Raw genomic sequence first — 18,726 nt, forward strand, 5'->3', positions numbered from 1 at the left:
CTTTAATCATTTCCCCCATAAATCTCACATCAACTTCATTCAAAGGGAAGGCATGATACCCTTGACGTTGTTTTCACTCCCAAAGTTGCTTAAAAATACAAACAAAACAAAAACACCATATCGGAGGATGCCATGTTTGCTGCTTTATAAACATAAACTGCTCTTCTTTGGAAGGTAATACAATAAGTGGAGTGATGTTCAACTTAACAAAATAACTTCAAAGTTCTGTTCCATTTACTTTGCCTAATCGGCTGAAAACTTGTAGGCAGACAGAAAGAATACCTCATCTTTTAGAGTTACTTTTAGAAGCAAAAAGAATGAACAGGAAGAAACCCATATTTGGGGCAAAAGCCTCTACGTTAAAAATATACATATATATTCTCCTTAAACAGAAACCAAGACAGCCCAGAAGACAAATACAACCACGAATGTACCCTGTTGTTGTCCTTTATCCACATGGACACCACCGAGCTGGCCACATCTTTAATCATACATGTGGCCTGAAAGGTCTCTCCCTCCCTGAGAAGGTAGTTGGTTTGGAGCAAGCTGACTTCTGGCACGCTCTGCGGGGCTGCAAGAAAAGGGTACATGTTTCAATCAGCAATCTCAGGGGAAGGGTCGACTCTTCCCATAAAATCCTACCATTTTAACATACTATATTTACTAAACCAAAGGACAACACATATCCACTTTAATTTTTACCACCACTTAGTGGTGGTAAAGTTAGATCAGGTTAGAGCTTTGTCTCCTGTTCATCTCAAGTCTTTCCTTTAGATTTTAACAGTGAAAATATTATGTCAAATAATTTCATTATTATTGATTTGAAAGGAAACGAACTTTAGGAATGCACCTGGAAATACTCTTTGAAAAACATGATTAGGAGCCAACTCAAGTTTGGGAAAGACCTAATCTTTAGCCCCAGATAACTATTCTGGTACTCCAAGTCCACAGCCAGGGCATGATTAAGCTCTTTTAATCAAATAAAAGATGTCCCTTTTCTCCACATGACTTCTAAGAACAATGCTTTGCCCCTTTCTGACTATAAGTGACTGAAACAATTCTTAAGGCAGGACCCATACCTCCAAGCAGGAGTGCCATTTTGTGCACCTCTTGCTTTTAACTTTTTATCCCATAAAAAAGTGCTTTTCAGGTGGTATACACTGGATTCCAGTGGTGCTGTAAGGCATCTCTATAGAATTTTGTTGGTTTTTTAAAAAGATATAATTCATTTGTGCCCACTCATGCCCCCACGTCCTCCCCCTCATCATCTGGATGGGTTCACTTCCTTCAAGTTATCCTGCTTTATAAACCCTGATTCCACCCAACAAATCAAATACAACAAAATTCTAAAATTTCTTCATAAGCTTGAACATGTTTAAAAGCTAGACTGATTGCTTAAATAAATAAAATGTAAAATCCCGGCCCATTTAATTCCACTATAAATTCCTCCCCTATTGCTGATTAAACAGATTTTAACGATGTAATGATAAATATAAACCTCCACTAAAGTGATCCTCTGATGTCTCATCATGAAATGGTAGAGAGCCTGGGTTTTCAAAGGCTCTGTGCCGGGGGGCATACAGCCTGGCAGATTTTGGATCAAGCCAAATAGTTCATACTTTCCTGTCTGGGGAACAGCCTAGCTGAATTAAGAAAAGGTCTTCACTCAAAGGGTTGGCCATGAAATGAGTTGTGGCCTTTTAAAATTTATTTTGGTTTTTTTTTTTTGGGTGTGGGGTGGGGGAGTTGAGAAGAACATCGGATTTTAATTGCAGAAAGATGGAAAGGATCTCAGGGCCATCTAGTCAAACCCTTTCATTTTACAGATGAGAAAACCGAGGAACAAAACGATTAAGTAATTTACTTACTCAAGATTACATAGGTAGTAAGAGATGGAATCTGAACCCAGGTTCTTAGATTGATTCCAAAATCGAAGCTTTTACCACTGGACCACAGTGAAGGAAGCATTCACATGAAGTAAACCGTGAGGAACGGCTCACATTTGTACAGCACTTTTAAGGTTTATAAAAAACACTTTCTTCACAACGATACCACGAGGTAGGTAGCTAAGTATTACTAGACTCATTTCACAAAAAAAGTTAACAGAGCCACAGAAAGGCTAATGACTTGCCCAAGGTTCTACCCCTGCTGCTACCTATGAAATCTTGGACAGATCTCTTTAACTCCCTTGGGACTCATTTTCCTCATGGAGGGGGAGAGGGGGGTTGAACAGTAATTGTTATCTATGATCAGGTCGGTTAATGTTAACTGATCAGTTAACTGGGAGTCAACTCAGGACCTCTCATTCCAGGTCCTCTCCTCTCCCACCAGTAAGTACCACCATACCTCCCACCAACCCTTGAAAAGCACTTAAGTAATGATATTCCTAAATAAAGGCAAAACAAATCCAACCTCCAAATTGTCTGCTGAATACATCACTATTTCTGAATTTTCACCAGTCTAATATTAAATATTTAGGGGAACCTTGGAGTTGAGTAAACTCTTGAGCTATCTTACAGCTCAAAAGAATGTCTGATGCTATGACACCACTCCTGCCTGAAACCATACACTCCACTGAATTTCCCCTCTATAGACTAGGACCATGTGATATTATACAAGGCCAAAAGACTCTTGGCGGGAGACAGTACTGAATGCTGATAAACCATTTCACCTCAATGAAGTGGGTCATAACTATATTTCTGTGTTAACCTTTTTCCCCCCTTTTCAAATAGTGGAAATAAAACAATCCAATGTGCTTCATTTATAAGTGAAGACCATTTCTTAATATAATGAAGCTTTGGTGCATAAAAGATACCCCACACAGTCAAGTCCATCTATAGAAAACATGAAGAAAAGAGACCAAGAGGGGAACCAGGCAGAAGCTAGGGGGTGAGGAAGATGATGGCAGTCAGAGTTAGTGAATCCCTTGGCTGATGGCCAACTGCCTGATTTATCAGACTAAACCTGGTCATTTTTAATAAGGTGGCCCATTCTCCAGCTGCCAAGTTTAAGAGGGTTTCATTTACCTGGCCTCACTTTCAGGGTCATCCTGTCAGAGAGCTTCAACTGTCCATCTTGGTAGGCAGAACATTGGAAGCAGATCTTGTTGTGACTTCTCTTCACATTTTTAATAGTGATGCCTTTCTGTATATCAGGAATAAGTGTCAGGTCCTTGGGAAGCGGCTTTCCATCACATAATCTCAAGGTAAAATTGGTGACCTCTGGGTCTGTCACAGGACAATTGACTAAAGCATCACTGCCTTCGTTCCCATAGAGAAGACGATCCAAAAGGAAAAGAATTTTGGGATCTGTAAAATCGAGAGAGATGAAAAAAGAACTCAAAAGGATTGCAAGGATAAATTGTAACTTAGCTGCTATAAGGGCCATTCAGTCCAAACCTCTCATTTTATAGATAAGCAAACTGCGGTTTAGTGGTTTGCCCAGAATCACACAGATAATAAGCATCAGAAACAGCATTTGAACACGTGTGTTACTACCTCCAAGTCCTATTCATCATGCATCTTTATTTTTCAAGCAGCAGAAAATAGAATGATTTACTCAGTTTCCATTCTACTGTAACCCCAAAACCAAGGTTTTAGAAAAATGGACACATATATGTGAAATTTTCCATTGTATCACCGTCCATTTTACATTTCTCTCTATGCTTTTTCTCTGTAGAGTAGATGTTGATGGCTTCTTTCCTTTGCTTTTCTTGAAAAGGGACCTCTCTCAGCAATTTAGAACTCTGCCCAAAGGGCTATAAAACTGTGTATACATACCCTTCGATCCAGCAATACCACTTCTAGGTCTGTATCCCAAAAGATCATAAAAAAGGGGAAAGGACTCACATGTACAAAAATATTTATAGCAGTTCTTTTTGTGGTGCCGAAGAATTGGAAATTGTGGGGATGCCCATCCACTGGGGAATGGATGAACAAGTTGTGGTGTATGAATGTAATGGAATACTATTGTGCTATGAGAAATGATGAGCAGGTGGATTTCAGAGAAACCTAGGAAGACTTACATGAACTGATGCTGAGTGAGGGGAGCAGAAATAGAACACTATACATAGTAACAGCAATATTGTATGATGATCAACTGTAAATTACTAAGCTCTTCTCAGTGATACAATGATCTAAGACAAATCCAAAAGACTCATGATGGAAAACACTATCCACATCCAGACAAAGAACTGTGGAGTCTGAGTCTGAATGCAGATCAAAGTATACTATTTTCTCTTTTTTATCGTTCTTCTTTCTTGTGGTTTTCCCCTTTTGTTCTGATTCTTCTTTCACAACGTGACTAATGTGGAAATAGGGTTAATATGATTGTCCATGTATTGCCTATGTCAGATTGCTCGCGTCTTGGGGAGGGAAAAGGAGAGTGAGGGGAGGGAGAAAAAAACATGGAACTCGAAATCTTATAAAAGTGAATGGTGAAAACTATCTTTACATGTAATTGGAAAACTAAAATACTATTACGGGGGAGGGGGATAAAAAGAAAAAAAAGAAAATGTACCTCTCTCATACTTGCAGGAAAGAAGGGGTGAGGAGGAGTTGTGGTCTCATGAGAAAGGGAGGACTTTTCTAGAACATTCTCATCATTGTCTGACCATCTCCTTCAGCTTCTCAATCTTCCAGAGCTTCCTGCTTGGGAAGTCTACAGTTTCACCCTCTTTATTCCTATCTCAAACCATTAGACCAATTCAGAGAAAATACTGAAATTCTGCACTTCCAAAAAAAAGCATATGAGTCCTAAGCCACAATTTCTTTTTTTTTTAAATTTATTTCTTTATTTTTAGTTTACCACACACGGTTCTACATAATTTTGAGTTCCAGATTTTCTCCCCTCCCTCCCCAAGACGGCATGGAATCTCATATAACTACCATGTATAACTTCACATTGAATTAATTTATACACTAGTCAAGTTGTGGAGAAGAATTATGACCAATGGAATGAATCATGAGAAAGTAAGCCACAATTTCTTTGCCCACAAGAGATGGGCAAGAGTATCATTTGTTAGAAAAGAGGGGAGGAAAGAGAAGCATGAAAAGGTAATCAAGAAAAAGAAATTGCAAGGGACTTACTAAAGTTGAACTGTTTTGTTTACATTCCTACATGGAAAGATGATGTGTATGATTCATGAGACCTCAGTATTAGGGTAGCTGAAGGGAATATGCATATATATATATATATATATATATATATATATATATATATATATATATATATTTGTATCTATATATATGTATACATGTGGGTGTATGTGTGTATATATGTATGTGCATATATACATAGAGAGAGAGAGAGCACAGGGTGAGTTGAAGATGAAGATCTAAAAGAAATAAAATCAAATTAAGGGATGAGAGAGGAATATATTGAGAGAGGGAGAAAGGAAGAGATAGAATGGGGTAAATTATCTTGCATAAAAGTGGCAAGAAAAAGCAGTTCTGTAGAAAAAGAAGAGAAGGCAGGTGAGGGGGAATGAGTGAATCTTGCTCTCATCAGATTTGACCTGAGGAGGAATACCATACATACTCAATTGGGTATCTTACCCCACAGGAAAGAAGGAGGAAGAAGATAAAAAAGGGGGATGATAGAAGGGAGGGCAGATGGGGGAGGAGGTAATCAAAAACAAACACTTTTGAAAAGGGACAGGGTCAGGGACAAAATTGGATAAAGGGGGATAGGTTAGGAAGGAGCAAAATGTAGTTAGTCTTTCCCAACATGAGTATTGTGGAAGGGTTATTCATAATAATACACATGTGGCCTATATTGAATTGCTTGACTTCTTAGGGAGGGTGGGTGGGAAGGGAAGAGGCGAGAGAATTTGGAACTTAAAAGTTTTAAAAACAGATGTTCAAAAACAACAACAAAAAAAAGTTTTTGCATGCAACTAGAATATAAGATACACAGGCAATGGGGCGTAGAAATTTATCTTGCCCTACAAGAAAGGAAGGGAAAAGGAGATGGGAGGGCAGTGGGGTGACAGAAGGGAAGGCTGACTGGGGAACAGGGAAACCAGAAATCTTGGAGTGAGGGGGGAGGGTAGAAATGGGGAGAAAATTTGTAATTCAAACTCTTGTGAAAATCAATGCTGAAAATTAAATATATTAAATAAATTAAATTAAAAAAAAAAAAGAGGGGAGGAGAGGCATCAGGTGATGCAGTGTGTAGAGCACCAGCCCTGAAGTCAGGAGGACCTGAGTTCAAATCCGGCCTCAGACACTTGACACACTTACTAGCTCTGTGACCTTGGGCAAGTCACTTAACCCCAATTGCCCTGCCTTCCCCCCTGCAAAAAAAAATTAAAAATTAAAAAATTAAATAAAAAATAGAAAAGAAGGGAGGGGAGGAGAAGGTAGAGGAAAGAAAAGCATTATTCTTTCTTCAATAATGTTTGAGTTGTTATTAGTCATGTCCAACTCTTCATGACTCCATTTTGGGTTTTTTTTGGCAGAGATGCTGGAGTGGTTTGCCATTTCCTTCTCCAGCTCATTTTACAGATGAGGAAACTGAGGCAAACAGGGTTAAGTGACTTGCCCAAGGTCACACAGATACTCACTGTCTAAGGCTGGATTTGAACTCAGGTAGAATCGTCTTCCTGACTCTAAGCCCAGTGTGGCTCCTAGTGCCACCTAGCTGCCCATATTCTTCCCCCAAATATTTGATCCTGAAAAAAAAAATCTTACATATCAGCAACGTATACAAAATTAGCTTCTTCTATATATCAAGACACATCTTTAAACCAATCATAAGACTGAATCTATTAATTAGATATTTAAATATCAGCTAATTTTGTATGGCTTTGCATCTGTTTTACATTAACCTAAGTTACACATAAAATTATCCATAGATGAAAGAGACAAAGATTACAAATCTGAAACAAGCCAACAAATAGTTCCTAAGAAGCAAAAAGCTCTTTGTTTTCTCATCAGAATGTCCCTTATTAAAACATTTATGCATAACTCTAGTATTCTTTAGTCTTTAAAAGTCTGATCTGATACAGAAGATTAAATCACTCAAGCCCAAATATAGTAATTTATTATATTTCCTTGATAAAAGCCATAGCCACAAATTAGGAAAGAACCTTATCTGATCGAGAACACTTAGAAGAAGTCTTATCAAATGAGATGCTTCCAGACCGTAAGATCCTCAAGGACACGGACTGTCCTTAATTCCTTCTACGTCCTATGTTGCATCATATGACAAATCTGACAAAAACATGTCTGAAGAGCTAAATGTCATAGAAAACTGAAATGATTCCAGACTGTGGTAAGTTTAATAGGAATTTTCTTTCCTAACTGAAGAGTGTAAACTTTGAAATTGTCTAGATTGCTATAGGAAGACCTTTCAGGAAGTCAGCTTCAAGGATTTTTTATTAAATAGATATTGTTCGTTCTCATTAACATACTTGGCTAGCATGTCTTTGAGCTAGCTCTCTTCCCCTGACTCAAACACTTAAATTTTCTGATTTACCAAACTTTGCAAATGCACAAAGCTTTAGACGGGGAGAGAGTCCCACTGAAAACTTTGGGAAAGAAGCTACTTGCTTAACACTATTCTTCCAACGTTTTAGTCAAACACCCTTTACAAGCAACTATCTTCTCATCAGATTTTAATTATGTTTTAGAAGAGAACACCGTCTACTATAGCAATGAGCTTAAAAAACAATTATTCCAAGTGTCAGGTGTAGAAAGAAATGCCTGCTAGCTCAGTGGGGCCAGGGAATATATGTGGCAGATGAGACAGGAAAATACAGAGAAGAAGAATCACATTATGTGGCTCCATTGAACTTCATGAGTACCAACAGGTAAGCTAGGGACACAGGCACAGATTATACCCTGGTAACGCAGGCTACACAGGTCAACAGGTGGGTTCCATCTATCCAATCAATGAACAAGGTCTTCTTGTAACATCCTAGGGAACTCGGGGTGTGTAGACCTGCCTCTGATTTGCCTTTTAACCTTTACAAAGTCCTTCTGTGCCTGTTTATCTACATAGCAGAGTTAACACGCACTATTATACACATTTTGGGACAACTCATGAAACATTTGGAGTACTTCATGAGGTACATGGATGCTAACTAAATTACTTTTTTCCAGGAGGCCAAGATTCCTAAACAAGTCAAATATTTATTCAGCACTTAGACTGTGCAAGGGACAAGTGTCTAATTTTACTACAGAACCGAGATATCCCCCAGCTACTCTGCTGATCAGTAAGCACCTCCTTTCCTAAGCACAGACATTTGTATGAGTATATGGGTAAGTCAGAGTCAAGTTGGATTTTGCTTTCTGTCAAGAAGGACTGAAGTCTTTCCAAGTCTAGGGTTTAGAGTCTAGAACACCATGATGGTATATGTCCCGGGATTTTTACCTTGATCAGAAGATTAAAAACTCAACAAATGTTATGTGAGTGTGTGAAAACTGCCACTTCTCAGAAGAGTGTTCTCCAAAGTTAATCTCTGAAAGGTGCATTTGTTTAGGCATTTAAAGAACTATGGCACACTAAAAAAAAAAAAAAGTAGTGACTTTCTAAGTGGAAGGATAAAGAATATTTAAAGGGTAAATGTATCTCCAAAAGGAGTCTGATTTATACTCCAAGAGGTGTGTTCAGATGATTTGATTAAATGTACAATCTTCATCTTCATTCACAATAATTACAGTAGACATTCACATACCATTTTAAGAACTACGAAAACTAAGAAAAGAGGCAATACTTCATCATACTTCTAGACAAGGCTCTAGCCATGATTATGAGAGAGCAGAAAAGGGAGACAAGAATGCAACCAATTAAATGGTTGTGTGCTGTGTGCCTTCTTAAAGCCAAGGACCACTTCCTCCAGGGCTCAAGATTTCGCTCTAAAACTGAGACCACAGATCTAGAACACGGAAAGCCAACACATTTACCTTTAACGAATACATAAATGGAACTGCTCAAGCCCATTTTGTTGGTACACGTATATCTGCCTGTGTCTTGAGCCTTGGCGTTGGTCGTGAGCCACGTTTCGGTAGTTCTGCTTGATTCAAGATGGAGGGCGGCATTCTCAAAAGTCCAGTTTACAAAGTGAAGATCGCTACATGACAACTTAATCTCACTTCCAAAATTCACTGTTAACTGTGATCTGGCTGGAGTGATTGATGGTGAAGAATAATTAGCCGGACTAGTAGAAGGTTGAAGATAACCTGGAAAGAGAAAAAAAAAATCGTGGTCAAATGGAGAATTTTTTCACACTTCTGATTCCCATCTTAGGTGTGTCCTTGGAATATAAAGAGGAAAATTACCCTGTTGGTTTATCATTAAACAGATAGCTTTGTCTAAAGTTGCTAATAAAGCACATCCAAAAAAAGCACTTTCTTCTGCACAAATAATGGAACCATGAAGGGTGGACGATATAAGGGCCTGGGCTTGCCATCCGTTTGATGCATCCTACTTTTCAAAGAATGCACTTCGAATGCTATGGCTTTCTCCAGGTTAAGCATCTCGCTGAAGTTGATTCTTTGGATACATGTCATCACTGAGTAACTGATATGTTAAGACTAGACTGGGTGGTGGGTGGTGAGTTTGATTTTGCTGAAATATTCAGTATTTTTTTTAAAATAGTACCTCTTGATTCAAACTTTCCACTAAAAAATATTTTTATTGAAATAAAAACAAGTATCCCTACAAACATCTAACTTAAATGGAAAAGTATTTCAAAGGATCCGGGTTTGAATCACAGCTCCACTTTTTATTACTTGTTTAATTTAGATCCTGTTTCCTGGTCTGCAAAATGTTCATAATATGAGGTTCTGGTGAAGATCAGATGAACTAATTAGAAAGAGAGACAGACAGACAGATAGATAGATAGATAGACAATCGACGGAATTATGTACCCATGAAGCAAATTACAAATGAATTTTTAAAAGTGTTTGTTACATGCTTATTATGTGCCAAAGAGCAACCAACAACATGTGCCAAGCACTGTGCTAAGAGGCAGGGAAAAAGAAAAAAATTGACATAGTCCTTGCCCTCAAGGAGCTTATTTGGGGAAGACAACCAGGAGATCCTGGCTACAGGGTGGATAGAAAGGTTGGGCAGGGGCCAGGCAAATTTCAGGATTAGGTGTGGTTCATGGTACATCAGCAAATCTGATAGCTGCGTATGGGGGGGTGGGGTGCGGGGAGGGGGATGCTGGAGGGTGAAAGGCCCAGAAGGCTCTTAATGCAATGGTAGAACAGATGATATGACCTGATGGCCCCCCATTTCATTAGAAGAATTGTAGTTGGTGAGCCTCATCTCATCCCAGTGAGGATAATGGGGCGGTAGGCAGCTTAGTGGTCTGAGGTGTTGAGGAAGGGAAGGAAAGGGGGGAAAAGATACACCAACTGGTAGGCACCTAGATGTTGTTATCATTATTATTAATGATGATAATAATAATGATAATGATAAGCAGGGCCATTGGGGAATTAATCATTAATCAGAGATGGCAAAAATAAAAAGTAATTTAAAAATGTCTTCAATAGTGTGTGGACACAGCATTACAATCCTTGTTTTACAGAAGGAGGAGATACATCCACGTTTGTAGGTAGAAAAGAATGAACTAGTGGAGGGAGGGAGGGAGAGAGAGAGAGAGAGAGATGGAGGGAGAGAGAGGAGCACCATGCCACAATGAGATTTGAACACGGTCCCATATCCCAGCATATTCCAGCATGCATCTTCCTAGGTAATTTTCCAGGTGCAACATCCAATCACATAATGCTAGGATTTGAAGCAAAATGCAAATAAACATATTCCCAGCAATATGATATTCAAACATAAAATGAAATAAGCAAAACCAATATTAAATGACTTCGGAGTTATGATTAATTATGACTTCAGAAAAGACATGGAAGTATGCCTCCCAGTCTCTTGGCAGAGAAGCAATGGACTACAGGAGAAGACCAAGGCGTACTTTGTAACACGGATCAGTGTGCTGGTTGGTTTGCCTGATTATTTATTATAAGGAGAAGAGTTCTAACTGGGGGATGGAGAAGGGCCACCCGGGAAGCAACAAAAACATAAAAAGGAAAGAGAATCAACAAGATACTTAAAAGGAAAAAAAATGTCATTCAGAAGCACTGACAGCATGTTATGTGCTAAATAAAGCACTGATGTCTATTAGACACCATCTACATTTGACCACCAAAATACCTAAAGAGAGCTGTTGGGATTATATTTAAAAGATCATACGGCATTGAGGAAAATAAAGGCAGAGATAGTAAATAAATAACAATAATTCAATTTATTCTTCCCTGTTAAGGAAAAAAAAAATCAGTACCTTCTGTGAGGGAACATGGCCACTGATATGGACAGGGCTAAATTCAATACAGGGACTTTTCTAAATAGCTTGAACTGGTATATATTCCAGGCAATTCAATTACCTCTTTGCTGAGAGACACTTAAAAGTACATAAATGCATTAAGATTCAGTCAGGTAAATGTGTCTGTCGCTGAGAAGCTCCAAATCAAAAAGTCAACACATCTGATAGAAAACTCAGCATCATTCCTTCATTAACGGGGGTTTGCCATCAATTATTTTGCCAGTCGCCTCTCCCCACCCCCCAAATCCAGTCAATACTCCCTAAAAGTCTATCGCTGTACCTTCCTTTCCAAAGTTATGGCCGCTACCCAAATCCAGAGTCCACCTCACACCTAGGCTGCCTTCTGGCTGGTTTTCTTGAACCACTCTATACAAAATTGTCACCCCCTCAAAATCCATCCTGAATGTCGCCACAAAATTAATCTTCTTGTTCTATGATGTCACTTCCCTGATGAAAAATTTTCTTTGGCCGGTCCATCATAGGATAAAATTCCTACTGGTTTGGCCTAAGATTCAAGGGCCTTGGCCATCTGGTGGCAGGTTGTTTTTTGTTTTTCAAATTGAAGTCTGAATCTGGAGCAAGAGGGCCTGGCCTTCATTCCCAGCTCTGCTTCCACTATTCTGCGTGACCTTATGCAAGTGACTTCCTCTGCCTGGGCCTCCGTTTCCCTAGCTATAAAGTGACTGAGATGGTCTGGATGATTTTCAAGGGCCCTTCTGGCTCCAAACACATGATTCTATGACACGGTGCCATGGTATAATCTCACAGTACTTCACCAGCCACCCTCAGTTCCTGACACTTACTATCCCCAGACCATGCTTTGCTCATTCCCACACCACCAGCCTTCATTTCCCTAACCAGCAATGCCCTTCGATTACATCCATCATATCTTCAAAGCTCAGATCACGGATCCTTCCATCTGTGTACCTTTCCCTCTACCACTCCCGGCTCTGACGGTCTTCTCCCCTCCCCCATCCTCCACCCCTTCATGCTCCAGACTCTTCAACACTCACTATCCGTAGCATTCATTTAGCACTTTAATCAACACTTTCACTCGACTAATTTTTGCTACTTGGCTGCTGCACCTGTGCCTCATTCTTATCGGCTGTCAAATACCCAAAGGCGAAAAAACAGGGGTCACACTACTCTGCGGACCCCAGCGTGTGGACAGTGATCCATCCCAAATAGCAGGTGCTCGAAAATTCCGTGTTTAATGAATAAATAATGAGAAAGGGCAGGAAGGAAAGGCCTCTAAATGCTAGCTGTTCTTATTATCATTGGTGACCTATCACCAGAATAATATAAATATTCCATGAATAATCATAGGAATTCAGAACTGCTGGGCTAGAAAGAAAATGAAAATATAGAATGACTACATGATGAGATCTTTTTAGAGACCACTGCAGAATTAAAAGGGGGTCTTTATGGCAGCCTGCCTCTGTTTCTACATTGGCAATTAAAAGTACAAGTTTTGTTTGGGAAAATAAATCACCTTTAGTCCATTCTCAGTTCTCCATGCTAACAGAGGAGATGCTTGGTCCTATTACACTCTGTCACATATTCCCATGTTTGAGTGATGGAGGCCTTTAGGATAGCGAGCAGTTCTTACATCCCATGCATTCTATGTTTCCTTTGTCATATCAAAAGTCTCTCTCTCTAAGGCTCCTTTCAGATCTCTGATTTAATGAAATACGTGTCCATGAACTCTATTAGGCCCAGCAATTACAGTTTTATGAAGAGGTTGCCCGCCTATGGGAGGGAAAAAAGGACCTCAAGCATCTACTTAGCCATCTTCTTGTCTTCAACTCTTTTCTTTCCTTTATTAACGGTGAAAAAAGCAAAACCACAAGAACCATGGTAACGATAACTATATAAACAAACACAACTTTAAAGGGCAACAGGACCAGAGTCAAATACGCTGGTGCCAGTTTATTAAAGACAGAGCAAACGCCTTTTCTTCCTGTTAACAAACTACTGGAGTGTTACTGTCTAGGCCATCAGTTCTAATCCCTCAGGTTTCTTTTTTGTTTGTTTTGTCCTGGGTTGCCTAGTCTTGCTTAACTCTTTTTGCAAATTATACTTTATGGGTAGGAGAAAGTCAGGCTAAATTAGGAGTTTGATGATTTCTGTGGGTATCTGTCTTGAAAACTGTCTTGAGACAAACTTTATGAATTAACTTCTTAAACTTTTATCTTATATCCCTAAATCTTTTCTGTGACCTCTCCCCCTTCAATTCTTCAGAGTAGAGGGTGAATCTTGTATTTTTCAAACAGGAAGACTGATGATTGATTAATTGACCAATGATAAGTGATGTCCCTTGAAAGCACAGATTTTAGTATTTTTTGGGTTCCTTTGCGGGGTCTATCAAGGTGCTGGGGCCCATAGAAAGTACCCAGTCAACTCTAATGTAAAAAGCGTAGGTGTGTGTAAGGCATCTGGCTTTCCTCAGGTTAAGCATACAGCTAAACCTGACTCTTTAATATATGCCATCACTGAAAAATTGACATGTGGAAGACAGATGAGGTTGGTGAGGAATGGGTTCAATTTTGCTGAAATATATAGCATCTGGATTTTTTTCATAGTTACCTTTTCATTCCAACTTTCTTTCCACTTAAAAAGATTTTTATCCAAAAAATCAAGTATCCCACAAGCCTTTAACTTAAATGGAGAAGCCATTTACATGGAGAAGGAACAATGTACAACAATGAGGAAAAAAACCTACACAGAGGCAAGTAGCGTAATTTGGGGAAGTGAAGAAGGGAAGGACCGATTAGACTGTGTTAGAGTAATTAAGGGAACCAGCTTAACTCGAAGGTATTTAGCTCACCTACCCTTCAGTTCCTATATTGTTCATAGATTTAGAGGTGGAAGGGCCCTTAAACCACAAGACAAAATAAAAAGCTGGTTGATTTGTACTGAATGAGGTTTTTGGTATACTTTCATATCCCCAGAAGGGTGAACCGAACAAACAAGAAGTTGGAAAATTTCTCACTGATAAGTGACAACTCACATGAGTTTCTAAAAACCAATGGATGGCCCTGAAAATAGAACTGGTTAGAAGTTTATGGGCCCCACTTCAGTTCAAGTCACTTGTCCACCATCTTCAAAAGCCTATCAAGTAGAAGGGTTCACAAAAGTCATGCAAACAAAAAGCTGGCATAAATAAGCCAAATTTAGTTTAGATTCTACTTTGAAATACATTTTTAGCAATAGGTATAACTTCCTAATTATACATATTAGTTTGATTATATTCCTAGAGTACAATACATACCTTACCACTGGGAAAGATAATGGCTCAGGTTCTTAGAGACTTTTATCAATTCTTCCTATAACCAGGATATTAAAACTTTGAGTTCTTAAACAACTGCCTATAATTTCAGGTTCATATGCAGACCTTTCTCTTTTTCTATATACTGAAATGCTGATGTTTGTTAATGATCATTAAATTAAATTAAAAAGAATTTGAAATATTTGTGAAAGGTAGTAGGAAAACTACTTGCTGGACTTTGGATCCAAAACTGACTATGTGTTCTTATCAGTTCTCTGCTCAAGATACATTTTTCTGGGACTTGGCCCCCAGATAGCACAGTGGTTAGAGTACTGGGCGAATCCTGCCTCAGACACTCACAGGAGAGACCCTGAATCACTTACCTCAAGTCACTGAACCTCTTGGAGCCTTGTTCCATTTTTAAAATGGGTGGGGGGGATCGATTTCATGGCCTCGAGGGTACTTTCCTGCTCTAAATCTATGATTCCTTGATCCCAAATCTAATTCAAGCTCCTTTGCCTGGCATTTGAATCTCTGATACCTCTTTACCACCTTAACTTCATTCCATTACCCTCCTCCCACCGTTTTATACCCAAATTGGACCACTCTGTCCTTCAAACACTTTGCAGTTTCCTCCTCCCTGTCTTTGTTCACACTGTTCTACGAGCCTGACATGATATCCCACTGACCGTTCTCAAAGGGTGTTCAAAGTCCTTAGCAACAGCATCCTGAGTAAGGGAGGGGTGGTGTCGAGTTCTGGGAGAGTTTGGGAAATCAGTCTTCTAGAGAGAAAGGGCAAGAGTCCTAAACGGTTCCTTGAGAAGAAGACCCCACTGGAGTAGCAGTAAGGAACCAAGCTACCATATGGAGGATGGGAAGACTAGAACTTCCCCCTCTCCTACTACTAGGGCAGCAGCTCCAACCTAGCTTCATACAGGGGGGAGCCCAAGTGCCTAGGGCAGTACCCTAACACTGAAGCCCTGTATGCAGTACTTTTATAGGACCCTGACTCAAAACATGAGACCCACTGTAGAAGGAGGAAATCTATACTGAAATTGTTAAGGCTCTTAACATTCTGCATCCAACCTCATTTCCAGGCTCCCTCACATGCCTTGCCCTCCGGACAAAAGCATAGAATAAAAAAAAAAAAAAGCACTGCCTTAGGAATCAAGAGGATCCAGGTTCAAATCCTATCTCTGGTACTACCTGTGTGTGACCTTGGTTGAGTCACTTTCTTAACCAGTCAAAGCCCCAGTTTCTTTTTCTATATATAAAAGGTCAGACTATGTGGCAGCTGAGGTCTCTTTTCCTGCTCTAGGCCTAAGATCCTATTTGCTGTTCCTACAACTTAGAATTCCATCCCTTGCACTTTTGTGCTGGTAAAACCATCCTTCCCCCCACCCAACCCCCAATCTCATCCTCTTAAACTCTGTAGTTCTCTTCAAGGCTGAGCTCAAATTTCGAATCCTTCACAAGGCCCTTCCTGATCCTCCCTCCCCCAAGTCTTTAATACTATCTCCCTAACACACCCTGTGAATCATTTTATACTTACTTTATATGTATTTTCTGTTGACTCACACATTACATGCGTTCCCCCTTTGTAGATTTTAAGGTCATTCCAGGCAGGACTAGCTTTCCATTCTGTCTTTGTATGTGCAATCCAGCACCCAGGACAGAGCTCTCTACCCACAGTAGGGCCTTAATTACTGAATGTAAACAACCAGAAGGCAAGGATTTATCTCATTCGTGGGGTAATATCCCCACCACCTAATAATGCACAGCACATAGTAGGCTCTCAATAATACTTGGACTACCTAACTCAGGAGTATTGTAAGGAGTAAAGTGTTTTGCAAACTATAAAGCATATGCACGAACTATTTATTACTCCTATCATCTAGAGGTGGTAATTTGATAGTTCTGCTATGCCTAAGAAGCTCTGAACTCTGTGCTGCTGCAAACAGGAATTTCTGGGTAAAATAGCATGACAGAACCTTCATTATACAGATTAAAGTCCTTATCTGGTTCAAACACAACATCATTAAAACACACACAAGCCCATGAGACGAAGCCAGTAATAAATGTTAGTCTGTTATACCGATGCTATCTCATCTTCTTCTCAATCTTGTTTATGGGGCCATTCATTTTTCATGTAAGAAAAAAAGCCTCCTTATTCAATACTGTTTCCCTTGCATCCCAAAGCAAACACAAATCAGAGAACTGAGGTTATCCAAACAGAATCATGGCAAGGGTGTTTGCATCAATTTCCCAGTCCAGAAAGACTATCAGGTCCTCTGATCTCAAAGCCCCACCCGAGCCCATTTTTAGCATGCTGATCATCCTGCTGAAGTTCCATTATGGCCTTCTAAACTTTATGGAATTATACCCTGGCTCTTGAAAACTTTATGAATGCCCTCTGACTATAAAACATTGAGAACCTAAATGATCATAGAAGAGAAAGACTTCAAAGGGGGAGGGGAGAGAAGACAGACCAGTCACCATACATTCCTTGGTAAACAAAAATTAAAGGAATAATCCAATTCAATCCAAGAAGCATTTATTAAGCACCTACTATATGCCAGGTGTTGAGCTAGGTAGTAGGCTTATAAATACAAAAGACAGACTTACTACGAATAGCCTTTTTTTCCAAAGTTCTCAAAGGCTCTGTTTTTTTTTTTATCATGGACCCTGTTGGCAGTTGAGTGAAGTCTATGGAGCCCTTTGCAAAATAATCTTTTTTAAATAATTGAAGGAAATGCTAGATTTTAGAGGTTAAAGATGTAATTTTTTTCCCATGTAAGTTCACAGATGTCCTGAAATCTATCAACAGAAGCGCCCCACACCTTGGGCATGTACGGGGGTTAGACACCACTGTACAAAGGGGATACAACAGGCAAACCTGTTTAATTTACATCTTTATATTAATAACACCTGGGACAGTGCCCGGCACATTTTTGTTTCAGTTGTTTTTCAGTTGTGTCTGACTCTTCATGACCCCATTTGGGGTTTTCTTGGCAAAGATAACAAAGGGATTTGCTATTTCCTTCTCTAGATCATTTTACAGATGAGGAAACTGAGGCAAACAGGGTTCAGTGACTTGCTCAGGGTCACACAGCTAGTAAGTATCTGAGGTCAGATTTGAACTCAGGAAGATGAGTCATCCTGACTCCAAGCCTGGTGCTCTATCCACTGCACCACCTAGCTGTCCTTCCAATTCCTCATCCTGCTCCCAATAAACTCGCTTTTCTTTTGAATAAACCTAAATACGTACATATTGTGGACCCCAATAAAAGCTTCCTGAAGGAAGGGATCGTTTAACTTGTATCTTTCTATCGCCAGCATGTGGCACATCACCTGGCACATAGTAGGCACTTCATAAATGCTTTGTGAGTTGACAGCCTGATTGCTACATGTTAATTATATCTTCTCAACTTAAATTCACCATAGTTGACAGATACAAAAACTTAAAACTAGGAACTGCTTTAAAGGGCTAAAATGTTTCACAGATCAGCCATGAAGTCCTTCAAATATGAGTGAAAAAAGGAGCCAGATCCTAAACTTTTAAAAGAAACCCTTTAATTTGCTTTGAGGAAGTGGAAATGTCTTAAGTTTCTAAAGTAGAACTTACTGATTTGAAAAGCCATACTCCGAACAAGTATTTTGGAAGACCAACCACCAACAAGGATTTTTTTTTTTTGGCCATGAAAACTCACGATGGGGGTGGGGGAGGGGATCCCAAAGACCTGGAAGGATTCCCAGACACTCAATCAAGGACTTCTTTAACAGAGCAAAAAGGAAAGAATGCAAAGAAGATTGAAAAATCAGCTTTTAATAAGTATTCTATAAAGTTTGCTATATGGGAAGATGCAGCTCAGTCTTTAAGTTGAAAGATGAACCATTTTACTGCTTTTCTTCTAGTTGCATATGCATCACTTGTAGGATGTGGTTCCATAGACTTCAGAGGTAATGGAGGCCCTGGTCTAGCAAGGAACCTACTTAAGAGGAGAAATGAGAAAAAAGGAGAGAGAGTTAAAGAAGGAGCAGCCAGTGTTTAAAGGAAAGAGGACTTCCTCTTTCTATGTTCTAATCTCAAAGGAAGATATGGTGAGGAAAGCTTTCA

At 39.5% G+C, this 18,726-nt stretch overlaps 1 protein-coding gene across 2 annotated transcripts in view; it reads right to left on the minus strand.

Annotated features, from left to right (window-relative positions):
- KIT (KIT proto-oncogene, receptor tyrosine kinase) overlaps nt 1-18,726 on the minus strand; it is a 102,606-nt gene that overhangs the window by 49,538 nt on the left and 34,342 nt on the right. For both annotated transcript variants that reach the window (XM_036764368.1, XM_036764366.1), the window contains exons 2-4: nt 8,910-9,185; nt 3,027-3,308; nt 435-571 (exon numbers count right to left, since the gene is read on the minus strand). In XM_036764368.1, coding sequence (XP_036620263.1) covers nt 435-571; nt 3,027-3,308; nt 8,910-9,185 — 695 coding nt within the window. The remainder of the gene's footprint in view (nt 1-434; nt 572-3,026; nt 3,309-8,909; nt 9,186-18,726) is intronic.

The sequence above is a fragment of the Trichosurus vulpecula genome, chromosome 6 (assembly GCF_011100635.1).
Source record: "Trichosurus vulpecula isolate mTriVul1 chromosome 6, mTriVul1.pri, whole genome shotgun sequence".
Lineage (NCBI taxonomy): Eukaryota > Metazoa > Chordata > Mammalia > Diprotodontia > Phalangeridae > Trichosurus > Trichosurus vulpecula.